This window comes from Eptesicus fuscus, chromosome 4, assembly GCF_027574615.1.
Source record: "Eptesicus fuscus isolate TK198812 chromosome 4, DD_ASM_mEF_20220401, whole genome shotgun sequence".
Lineage (NCBI taxonomy): Eukaryota > Metazoa > Chordata > Mammalia > Chiroptera > Vespertilionidae > Eptesicus > Eptesicus fuscus.
Window position 1 is genome coordinate 106,097,467 of NC_072476.1, and position 12,262 is coordinate 106,109,728.

The 12,262-nt window shown below is 52.1% G+C and overlaps 1 protein-coding gene across 2 annotated transcripts in view; it reads right to left on the minus strand.

Annotated features, from left to right (window-relative positions):
* Positions 1-856: 856 nt before the first annotated feature.
* The window catches only part of OSMR (oncostatin M receptor), a 46,072-nt gene continuing 34,666 nt past the window's right edge, over positions 857-12,262 (minus strand). For both annotated transcript variants that reach the window (XM_054715312.1, XM_054715311.1), the window contains exons 13-18: positions 11,653-11,757; positions 10,366-10,539; positions 8,780-8,947; positions 5,188-5,269; positions 2,789-2,861; positions 857-2,527 (exon numbers count right to left, since the gene is read on the minus strand). In XM_054715312.1, coding sequence (XP_054571287.1) covers positions 1,955-2,527; positions 2,789-2,861; positions 5,188-5,269; positions 8,780-8,947; positions 10,366-10,539; positions 11,653-11,757 — 1,175 coding nt within the window. In that variant the 3' untranslated portion in view covers positions 857-1,954. The remainder of the gene's footprint in view (positions 2,528-2,788; positions 2,862-5,187; positions 5,270-8,779; positions 8,948-10,365; positions 10,540-11,652; positions 11,758-12,262) is intronic.

The following is a 12,262-nucleotide window of genomic DNA, read 5'->3' on the forward strand; positions in this document are numbered from 1 at the left end:
ATACTAATTTACTTGGTGGTTCTGAACATGGGAGAGGAATGTTTATAGCCACAACTATAGTTGCAGTGAAACTGTAAGCCAACGGTTCTTATTAGCCTGGCATGTCCTACAGGTGTGTTGTTATGGTTCAGAAAGTTGCCTTCATTTGACTTAGGCCAGGGAGTCTCAAAGCTGAGTGTGCATCTGAATGCATGCCTGGTGGACAGACAGAAGCCAGGCCTCATGCCAGAGGGTTAGAGTGGCATCCGGGCATGCGCATAAGCTCCTGAGGTGATTTATGAGCTGCACTAATCGTTAGATTTCTATTTCGTTGAGGTGGAGAAAGCATGAACTAATACAGGGGTGAAGTCCTTTAATTAGAGCTTGTTACGACAAAACGACTTCCAGGTCATGCATTACTTTTTAAAAGAAACTCTCTAGGAAAGACACAGTTTACAAGTGGGCCATCACCGTCACTGACATTTCTGTGGACTTTCACAATTTTGCGTTACGACAAAGGAACACGAGGGTAAATGATGTCAACACTGAACCCAAAGTCCTCTCGACATGACTAATCGAGATACAATCGAGATACTCGTTGGTACAGCGTTCGGAAAGGGCTTAGCCACATGCGAGGACCGTGCTGAAGAGCCGAGCAGAAGCCCTGGTGTGTGCGGGCACAGGTAGGTTGTCGGACAGCCTCCTGGCTGTAGGTGGGCCCTCCCCCCCTCTCTCCGTGGAGTTGAGCGGGAACGTGGTGGCGGGCGGGGCGTGGGGTACCGGAGGCACAGGCAGTGCCGTCTCCATTAGGCAAACGGCACCCCCCCAGGTGTGCTTGCTTAGAAACGTGACCCATCAACACTGCGGCTGACGGCTGACGGGCAGGAGGCGGAGAAGGAGCCGGGGCACGGAGCACCTGCCGCGCTGCTTCGCATCACAGGTTCCAGGAGACGAGGCTGCTGCGCCCGAAGCGAGTTCCCTGCGGGTGGCCTCTAGGAGCTCGGCCCTCACGGCCCCCCGGTGCGGCTCCACTTACTAACGCAGACGTGTACGGAGATGAGAGGGAGGGGGCGCGTGGCCCTGACCACCTGCTGGACAGTCCAAAGGATGCTAAACGAACAGGCCACACACCCGGCAGTTCTTAAGAGAAAAGAGGAACCATGGCATTAGGAAACGGAGCCGCTCGGTGCTACGCTTTCCCCTCGCTGAGGTAGTCATCAACAGTTCCGGTGGCAGACCGGTGTCCACGAAGTGGGCGTGCTGTGATCCTGACACCGGGCGTCCCTCGCCAGTCCCTCTGACGGTGGTGAGCGAGCGAGGACAGGCGCGGGGCCTTACCGATGTGCGCACTGCCTCACCTGTTAGACAGGCCTGTGCCCCGGGAGTTCTGACTGTGCCGACGCACGGCCAGTTCTTGTCACTGCGAGACAAGGCCACACTGTGCGGGCCTCAGACACCTGTGACGTCTTCATTCGCCGCGCCGGGAATAAGCAAACACTGACAGCGTGGGCTCTAGGAACGGAACCTCGGCGGCCTTTTCCATTAAAGGCTCCATCTGGTTCCTTCACCCTTAAGTGAGGAAACGTGGGGGTAGAACTCGATGGAAACCTTTCTCGTTAAAGGCTGAATTCCAGGACCGTAGCCGCCCTGCCCAGGACTGCAAGGAGGGGGTCTGCCCCTGCGAGGGGGGCCAGGGAGGCTGGGACAAGGCGAGCCGGGGACACGCAGCCACCAGGTAAGCCGGCTGCCCGCTCCCACGATGCGGGATGCGGGCGTTTCCACAGGAAGGGAGGGAGGGAGGGAGGTCTCATGGCCTCTGCACTTTGAAACCTGGCACGATGGCCGTGGTCTTGTCTGACTCAGGCCTGCCCGCCGTGGCAGCTCCCTGGGGCCACCCCCGGGGCCTGGCAATGGGGTGGGCTGGCCATGCTTCCCTGGTGTCTGAAACAGCTGAAGGGGTGACAGGGATGGACGGCTAGCGGCAGTGTTCGCCTGCATCCAAAAGGCTCATCGAGGAGAGATGGCTGTTCTCATTCGGGGAAGGGGAGGCGAGACCCGGGGGTACGGCCATTTGCATTCTGTACTCGGAGCGGGGTGCCAGCTCGAGGGGGTGTGTTGGGGGACTGTGCCTGTGTCCAGACGTGGGTGAAGCCCCCTGGGACACGTAGTTCAGAGTGGTCTCTCCGGCTGGGCTTTCCCCCGGGGAGTTCATGTAGCTCGGTTCTAGGGAGCTCAGCACGTTCCCAGGTGCGGTCAGCAGGCCCCACAGCCCTGGGGGGGCCATGTGGGGTGCTGGGACGGGGCCACAGGACCCAGCGGCAGGGGCTGCCTGGTTGTAGGTCAAGTTCTCGAAGCAGATGCCAGGGCCCGGGCCCGCGGCGCTCCCGGTGGGCAGGAGGGAAATGTAGTCGTGCTGCGGGCGCTCCGCTTCTGCCAGCGACTTCCTGGCGCCGGGGACCTGGGCCTTGCCCGCCTCGGCCTTGTTCACGACCTCCAGCGCGTCGGGGACGCAGTCACGGACACTCAGGATTGTCAGGTGGGGGTTCTCCTGGCACGGAAACACAAACGGGCAATGTGACGCGGGCGTACGTCTGTGGGAGGCGCGTGGAGCCGCCGCTTTCCTGGGTCCCTCCTGGTCAGTGGTAACTGGAGGGTAGCGGGGTGTCCCCACCCCACCGCCCTGGGAGAGAGGGCCTGGCTCGCTCTGTCGTGTCCTCCTGGGAAGTCCACGGAAGGACGACTGCTACAGCCCAGCCGGGGCTGGGGTTTCAGAGGCCTGTGGTTTCCCTGCAATCCCCCCAGCATGTACCTTGGGTTTTAGTAAGGACAGGACGCTGCTCTTGTACGGGTCCGGGATGTCAGGATAGCACGTCTCCTTCACCCTAGAAAAGCAGTGACAATGAGACTGGATCTGGCTGGAATGTGTCGGAATAGTTACGAATGAGAACTCTGAAGCCAGATTCCTGGGTTGTAACCTTGCTCTGTGGCCCACTGACTGTGACCTTGGGCCAGCTGCTTAACCCTCGTGTACCTTCAATTTCCCCATCAGTTCCATGGAGACAATGACGGTGCGCAGGGTGGGGCAGTGAGATTGAGTGAGTTGTTATATGTGAGCACTTAGATCAAGCATGTCAAACTCAAAGGCTAACACGAGCCAAATAAACAAGGTTTAAGTGTATGTGGGCCGCAAAAAAAAACAAAGCTTCAATTTTCATAGAAATGTAGGTTTATTTCGATAGAGACATGCTGAATGCAAAGGGCTGAAATAAATGAGTCACTGTTAACATAAAATAATAGAACATTTTATAAAAATTAATATTTTTTCTTGAATATTAACTTACCAGACACTGAATAACTGCACAAATTAATAAGCATAACATAAATAAACCTATTTTTCTTGTTCTACGAAAGCGAAATATTTCCTGTTGCTCACACCAAACAGGTCAGTCCAAGACTAATGATGTGGCAATCGGCTGCCAAAATATTCGCTGCTGGTATTAGTGGAGAGAAATGGTATGCCTGCCATAAGGCACATAAAGGGCATGAATGCAACACGATTATAGGAAACAGTCATTAGCAAATGTTGTAGTTTGTTATTAATAACTAGTGCCCAGTGCATGGATTCATGCACACTGAAAGGAAATTAATTAGAAGTAATATTTTAATATCGCCATTTGCCCTTTCTCTATAATAGAAGTGTCAGAGATGAAAGAAAATTAGTAAAATGTATGTGAAAATAATATATAAATTGACTAATAAACATGATATAACAACAACAAAGACATGATATAAAAACAACAAAAACATATAAAAATGATAAAAACAATGACTGATAAATTGATTAAACTTATTCTAATATCTCTCTATATACCACATTGAGTAAAAACAGAGTGCTTGACTAATTTTCCTTGTGATTAAGTATTTACAACTTTAACATCATACGCTCTTTGAACTCAAGAGAAAGCAACATATAACTGACCATGTCTGAAAACGGGTTCAGGTAGGAATATTCCTACTCTGTCTAGAGCAGCGGTTACCAACCCGTGGTCCATGGACCACTGGTGGTTGGTGAGGTCTGAAAGGTTGGCAACCGCTGCTTAAGGAAACCTTTGGAGCAGCTGTCGCCAACCGGTGGTCCATGGACCACTGGTGGTCATGATGTCCGATGGTCTAGAGTTTGTCCTTGTGATTTATTAAGAGTCATTGCAAATGCTGGCATCACGGGAAACTGTCTTTCAATTAATTTAAATGGGAGGCCAGTGTCAGATGGGGACAGTTGTGCCAATAGTTGGTCTTCAGACATATTCTGTCGACGTTGCCGCTTTCTTTCAGCTTCAGAATGTCAACAGAAACAACCAAATTCACGATTGACAATGACAGATCAAAACACAGGTGTGCAGCCCTAACCAGTTTGGCTCAGTGGATAGAGCATCGGCCTGCGGACTGAAGGGTCCCAGGTTCGATTCTGGTCAAGGGCATGTACCTTGGTTGCAGGCACATCCCCAGGGGGTGTGCAGGAGGCAGCTGATCAATGTTTCTCTCTCATTGATGATTCTAACTCTCTATCCCTCTCTCTTCCTCTCTGTAAAAAATGAATAAAATATATTAAAAAAAACAACAACACGTGTGCGATTGGCGCCAGCTAGAGTTTTATATGTATTGCACATGTGTGAGTCAACATTTATTTCTAAATTGCCAGCACAGTCATATGTCATATGTACCGGCCAGTCGGTCGGACAGTCGGATGAACAGACAGTCGGTCACTTAGCCTTATATATATATATATATATAGATTATGTATAATAGGATACTGTAAAAATTAAGTTATGAAATTTTTATTAAAATGTCTCTTACATACCGTTATATTGGCTGGTCCACAAAAATATTTGTTGTGGGCCGCATATGGCCCGTGGGCCGCGAGTTTGACATGCTTGACTTAGAACACGGCCAACTGCATAGTGAGTGACGTACAAACATTAGCTGGTTGTTATTGAACAAGTCTTTCATCTTTTTAAATGGTTATTGTTTCCTTTATATATTGACCCCAAAAGCAAAATGTTGAACATTTTTTCAACTTTCCTCATAGCCTCCTCTGTCCTTTTCCTTTCCAGCCTATTCCTCATATTATTGGTGTGATTTCTGTTTATCAGACTTCTTTCCAGAGTTTTCCCTGACTCTCTTCCTGGATAACCCCGCCCACACACGTACCACTGACTCTTCACGTAGCACAGGACCGTGAGGAGCAGGAGGAGGAAAACCATGGGGAGGATGATGCGGATCAGCACATGGGCTGAAAGAGAAAGAAGGCGATATTTTAAATGAGTACCTTTCCCTCCTCAAAGGAAAAAAAATAAGGTTAAGGTTGAGAGCAACTTTACGTGTTTATTATTTCTCAAAAGTCTACATATGTAAGATTCAATAAGGGATCTGCCTGCCTGGGGTGGGGGCGGCAGATCGGGGGGGACAGACAACCGGACCAGCCATCACAGAGCACCCTTGCCCTGACACTTGTGACCAAACCCCATACCTCCTCTGATACATGGGCCATCGCTCCCAACTCTCCACCCCCCGCGTTAGCTTCTACTCTGCCTTCTGGCCCCGGTGTCATGTCCTTCTCTGCCCCGGCCCTTGGGGCCCAGCCACGGCCTGGGTTTGCCAATGGGATGGTAGTAGTTCATGTCGATGCACTTGCTCACACAGTTTCGCTTGCCCTCTGTGTGGTGATATGCGCCAGGACGAGACTGTGCCCCTCATCGCCGCTGCCCCTTCCGCCTGAGCCCCAGGGAAGCTGCGTGAAACACACCTGAGCCCGCCTGGCCCAGTGAGCCGTGAGCATAAAGAGATTTTGGTTTTCTGTACGCCACTGAGATGGTGAGGCCTAACTTCCTGATTTGGCCTCTCTGAGGGCGATGAGAGACGCGTGCGGTTGGGCAAGAAGTATTTGTCCCCAAACCTGGGGTTTGCACCCCTTCTAGTTAGTCTCTGGTGCAGTGATGTGGTCACTGGATAATGAGTCCATTGCTGTTTCTCTGACAAGTCAACCCAACAGGAGCTTCATTTCCTTGGTGCCCCTCTTCCTGTCCCACTGCGTGCCAGCCTCCATTAGGAGTGCCGCCGGCTGCCGCCCCCCCTCTGACAAATGCAAGTGCCCAGGGAGGGTCTGCAGGCTGGCGGCCATGCACACGGAGTGGATTCTGTCCCTCCATGTGCTCCCTGCCCTCCCCGGGCCCTCGCCCCACACGTGCTGTCCTGGAAGGAAAGGGGTTGGATTGGGGGGCGGGGTGGGGGGAGGGGAGTGCTAGAGTTTTGTAAGGGAGGGCAGGCCTGGGGAGATGCCCCGCTGGTGCTACAAGGCCGCCCAGCTCTGGAGAAAAGGACCCAGATGGTGAGAGGGTGGCAGGCACCTGGACAACTGGCCAAAAGGAACCCTGACACCCGCGAGAGGGAAAGAGACTCTGTCCTGACACCACTAAGAGCGCCTCGCTCTCCAAATCAGCCCCTTTGGCGACTACAGCTGGCTCAAAATTGGGTTAAATCACAGACTTTTTAAATGGAACTGAGAGCAAGCCTGGGGGCCTGGCCATAGTAGTGTCCAAACCTCAGACTGGTTTGCTAAACTTTTCACTGGATGAATTTCCACGAACTGAACACACCCCGGTGACCAGTACCCCAGTCAAGGAAAGGAACGTTACCAGCTCCCAGAAAGCCCCCTGGCGTCCCCACGCAGCCACCTCCCTCCCAGGGGGACCGCTGCCTTGTCTTCAGTAGCACAACCCACGTGCCTCTGTGCTCTGCGTGGTATCAGACAGAGGGGCGGGCCTGCGCTTTGTCACTCAGCAGGGCATCTGGGAGGCGTCCATGCCACTCTTGTGACGGCAGAATGGCACTCTCGTTGCTGCAATTAGGCAGCAACTTAATTTGCTTTCAAAGAATAATCAATATAATAACTAGAGTCACAGCCAAGGCTAAGGAGGTGTAGCACAAAGAAGGGAGATAAATGAAAGCAGAAACACTTGAGACAGAGTTATATGTATTATATATGGGTGTGTACACACACACCTCTACCAGCCAAGTACCAAAGAAATAAGAGAAATAGCCTGAAAATAAATTAAAAATTAACTCCAAATAGCAAGAGGGCTCAAATATTGTGCCTCACTGACTGAAATCTATATCTGGCTTAGAGACGTGGGCCATGGTCCCGTGACCTGCCTTAGACTCATGGGCCGTGTTCCATGATCTGACTTAGAGACGTGGGCCATGGTCCCGTGACCTGCCTTAGACTCATGGGCCGTGTTCCATGATCTGACTTAGAGACGTGGGCCATGGTCCCGTGACCTGCCTTAGACACATGGGCCGTGTTCTATGATCTGACTTGGAGACGTGGGCCATGGTCTCGTGACCTGCCTTAGACACATGGGCCGTGTTCCATGATCTGACTTGGAGACGTGGGCCATGGTCCCGTGACCTGCCTTAGACTCATGGGCCGTGTTCCATGATCTGACTTAGAGACGTGGGCCATGGTCCCGTGACCTGCCTTAGACACATGGGCCGTGTTCCATGATCTGACTTAGAGACGTGGGCCATGGTCCCGTGATCTGCCTTGGACACATGGGCTGTGTTTCGTGGTGGCAGCGAGTGCCCCAAGCTGCCCATGCAGTCACGTGTCCCCATCATCGTCCAGGGCCCCCGGGCAGCACTGCCACCTGAGGAGCCCATCCTGTCCCACAGCCCCACCTTCAGCAAAGGGACCCGGCACCGGGACAGCTGGTCACGTCAGGCAGACATCTCGGCCTGTTTGTCTTTCATGGAGGAGTTTCTTCAGAGACCCCTCCCGCGTGGACCCTCTGTTCCCCCCGCTGACACCTGCTTTCTCCTTCCTCCATCAGTCTAGTCCCCCCTTCCTGTTGGGTGCAGGCCAGGCTTTGCCAGGAGACTCCTATTTACCATTAATCGGTCCCTACCATTCTTCTTCCTTCGTTCTTCATCTTTTGGGCCAAAAGCATTTTGAAAATATGGATATCTTTTTTTTTTTTATTAATCCTCACCCAAGGACATTTTTCCATTGATTTTATTTTAAGGAGAGTGGAAAAGAGAGGGAAAGGCAGAGAGAAACATCGATGTAACAGAAATACATCGATTAGTTGCCTCCTGCACGAGCCCTGACTGGAGCCTGGGCCGGGAGGAGCCTGTAACCAAGGTACGTGCCCTTGATCGGATTTGAACTCGGGACCCTTTGATCCACAGGCTGACGCTCTATCTGCTGAGCCAAACCAGCCAGGGCTGAAAATATGGATCTCTTTATCTCACCCTTTCCCCGCCAAATCTGCAAACACCAGGTTTGGGAACACATACTTCTTGCCCAACTGCACCCACCTCTCATCACACCCGCCTCTCATCGCCCCCGGAGAGGCCCAGTCCAGGAAGCAATTAGTTCGCCACCGGGTGAAACCAGCTCAAAGGCCAGCTGCCTTGAGCCCAGCGCTGGGAACATACCACCGCATGCCCCCGCGGACTCGTGCGGCTGTCCCTCAGCCAGCACTCAGCCATCTGTGACTTTCAAACCGGCTGGCCTGAGCGCCAGAGCAGTGCCGGGGGCAGGAGAGAGGCAGGAGCAGGTTCCGGGCCATGATCAGCCCACTCAGCTGTTTTCTGTAGGGCAATCCTGTAACATTTTCTGTGAAACAGTTTGGTCTAGACAGAGACAGACAGAGTGCTCCAGATCCCGACAGAGCCGGGCGTGTGTGTGCTGGGGCGGTTCCCGGGCTCAGGGAGGCAGCGGCCTTGCCCTGAGGACACTCACAGTGCTGGTCAGGGGTGGTGACCTTGGTGAAGGCCTGGGCCGGGCCCTCGCCGGCCCTCGTGTGCGGAGTGACCAGGAACTCGTAGAAGGATTCCGGCTGCAGGTTCTTCACAACAAATGTCTTTTGCTCTGGGTTGTCGATGTCATGTTTGCAGCATACGGTGTTATCTGTGGTTTAAAAAACATTGAGCGTGTGAGAGAGCTGGCGCTAACACTCCTGTTGACTCAGCACTGTGAACATTTTCAAACCAACAAAAAAAAACAAATCATAACTTCATCACACAGGGACATTTTCAGGAGTTGGCAAGAAAGGCAAAACATCCACTAGGCAAGAGATGCTGGTGATCAGGGGAGAGCGCACAGTTCTGTAACAGGTGGCAAGCTCTTGCCAGAGACTTACACATACATGTCATAGCCCTGGCCACTGTGGCTCGGTTGGTTGAATGTCGTCCCCTGCACCCAACCGTCTAATATTGATTCCTGGTCAGGGTGCATAGGGGAGGCAACCAGTGGATGTTTTTCTCTCCCTCTCTTCCTCTCCCTTCCTCTCTAAAGTCACTACAAAATAAAGACATCACATAGACTCAGGTAACAAAGTGATGGTTGCCAGAGAGGAGGGGGCTGAGGGTTGGGGTGAGAAGAGTGAAGGGATTAAGAAGTACAGATTGGTAGTTACAAATAGTCAGGGATGTAAAGAACAGCATAGGGAATATAGTCAGCAATGTTGTAATAACTGTCTGTGGTGTCAGGAGGTACTTGAATTATTGGGGGACCACTTCGTAAATTATATAAGTGCTAACCACTACGCTGTACACTGTGAACTAATATAAAGTAACTAGAGGCCCAGTGCACTGATTTGTGCACCAGTGGAGTCCCTCAGCCTGGCCTGCGCCCTCTCGCAATCTGGGATCCCTCAGGGGACGTGGTAGTGCACGAAGTGGCAGGTGGCTGGGGAGGAGCCCGAGCCCAGGTCGGGCACTGTGCTGCTCCCACTCATCCCGCACCCGCTGTGCCTGCAGCCACTGCCGCTCAATAGGCTCTCTGCCACTCCCCTGTGGTCTCCGGGCTGCAGCGGCCAGCCGTGAGCCCTGCATCTGGCGCCCATCGGTCAGCTGAGTAGTGAGTGCTCCTGCTGTGGGAGCGCACTGACCACCAGGGGGCAGCTCCTGCATTGAGCATCTGCCCCATGGTGGTAGTGCGCGTCATAGCAACCAGTTGACCAGTCATTCAGTCGTTCGGTCACTTAGGCTTTTATATATATAGATACTGAATGCCAACTGTAATTGAAAAATTTTTTAAAAATACCTAAATAACCTTTAACAAGGTCAAAGGGAAAAAGGAAAGGGGTTAGCAAGGAAGTTTCCTTCGTGGCAGGTTTTCTTAAGGAGATGGAGGGACTTCAGGTGCTTCTAAAAATATCAGGCCACATGGTTTTTAAGTTAAAATATTGGCCCCCATCATCCTGTCCACCTATGAACTTGCTTAAGAACATGTTTGACCTGCAAGAATAGACCCAGTCAGACGGCAGCCTGCCCCATGATTTCAAATAGTGACATGTTACAAGGGTAAACAAACACACACGTCACCTGGGAGGACTGCCTTTGTGAACCCTGGGTGGCACTGCTCCGCCTGGGATCGCAGGTAGATGCGGTAGCCTCGGATGAAACCAGGCTGGGCGTCAGTGGCGTAATCCTTCCAACTCAGAGTGAAGGAGTGGGATGTCAGGTTGTTTATGGCCACGCGAGGGTTGTCCGCAGGAGCTGGGAAGGAAGTCGGGGTCAGAAGAGTCAGGATTTGGAAATATTCTCTAAGTGTTCCAGGACCCAGATACCAGCATCCACGGAGGCTCAAGTCCCTTATATAACGTGGTGTGTGGTGTAGAACAGTGCATATGGCTGGCACTCCACATCTGTGGACTCAACCAAAGGCGGATCAGAAACCGTATTTTTCAATATTAAGTTGGGAATCTGTGATGGGAAACCCAGGGATGTGGAGGCCTGACTGTATATTTATTGGAAACAACAACAACAACAACAACAACAACCCTCATGTAAGCAGACCCACGCAGTTCTAAGCCATGCTGTGCCGGGGCAGCTGCATCTAGAATTCGGGAACAGACGATTTCTAAAAAAGCCTTATTCTCTTTTTGCTGTGTGACCTTGTGTTGCGTTTCTCTGGGCATCTGCTTCTACATCTGTGAAAGGGAGGCTTGAACAAGAAGGTTGCTCAGCCTCTTCCCAGCTCTCCCAAATGATGCCAAGGCACGGGTCTTCAGAGCAGTGGTCGGCAAACTCATTAGTCCACAGAGCCAAATATCAACAGGACAACGACTGAAATTTCTTTGGAGAGCCAAATTTTTTAAACGTAAACTTCTCCTAACGCCACTTCTTCAAAATAGACTCGCCCAGGCCATGGTGTTTTGTGGAAGAGCCACACTCAAGGGGCCAAAGAGCCGCAGGTGGCTCGCGAGCCGCAGTTTACCAACCACGGGTCTAGAGAAAAAGGTGAGACTCCTCAGCGTGCCCAGCCCCGCGGCCTCTGGGGTTGGCTGTGGTCCTCCTGTCGGTGACATAAGTCCCCCTGCACAGAGCCAGCGCCATGTTGACTGAAAACAGTCTCTCTGAGCAGGGAAATATGAACTCTGGGAAAATCAGCAATGGCTTTGCCCTCTTTTGCAAAGCATTTATACACTGTGTTCAGTGAGAATGTCTTATGTTAGTATGATTTAAAAATAATTTGGTAAGAACGCAACGACCACAATCAAGAAGACACTGAACTTAGGCACGGCGTTGGAATCTTCCTACACCCCAAGCTGAGTCTCTGGATTGTTCTGAGCAAGTCCGCCGTGGGCACATCACAAGCTTTCAGCTCACCTAGTTCCTGCGAGTATCCTGTCTTCCTCTCCAATAAATAGGCCCTCCTTTCTGGAGAAATTCCATAGATCCTGAAGTTGTATCGGACCCCCGGTCTGAAAGCATCTAGAGAAGAAAAATCAACAGATTTTCAGTAACAGCGCAGGATGACCTTCTCTTTCCTCCTGAAAAGGAAAAGAAGGAAAACGGAAGTTGTCCCCTTAGGAATCTCCTCGGGGGTGCTGCCCTTTGTCTCCACTGCCTGCCCTCCCTCCACCGGCCTCCGAGTCCTTCATTGTCTCCAGGCAAGCCCATGGGCCTGTTCTCTACATCAGCCCTGGAGGAAGAGCTCTCAAACACATGTGCATGACATGTGTGCATGACACCTCAGGCGTGTGCATGACATGTGTGCATGACACCATGCAGAATTCGACCAGAGAGCCACTGCCTGCCCTCCTGTGACTGCAAACCCCTGCCCAGGAGAGCCACGTGTCTGGAAGGCTTTGCTTCACCTCCTCGCTTCCCCCTTACACTGCAATCCACCTGCAGTGCTCACCTTGCCACTGAAGTTCTCTAGCCACGGGGAACCTCGCCTCCTCAGCCCCCAAGGGCTGATGAATGCCCTCTGGGC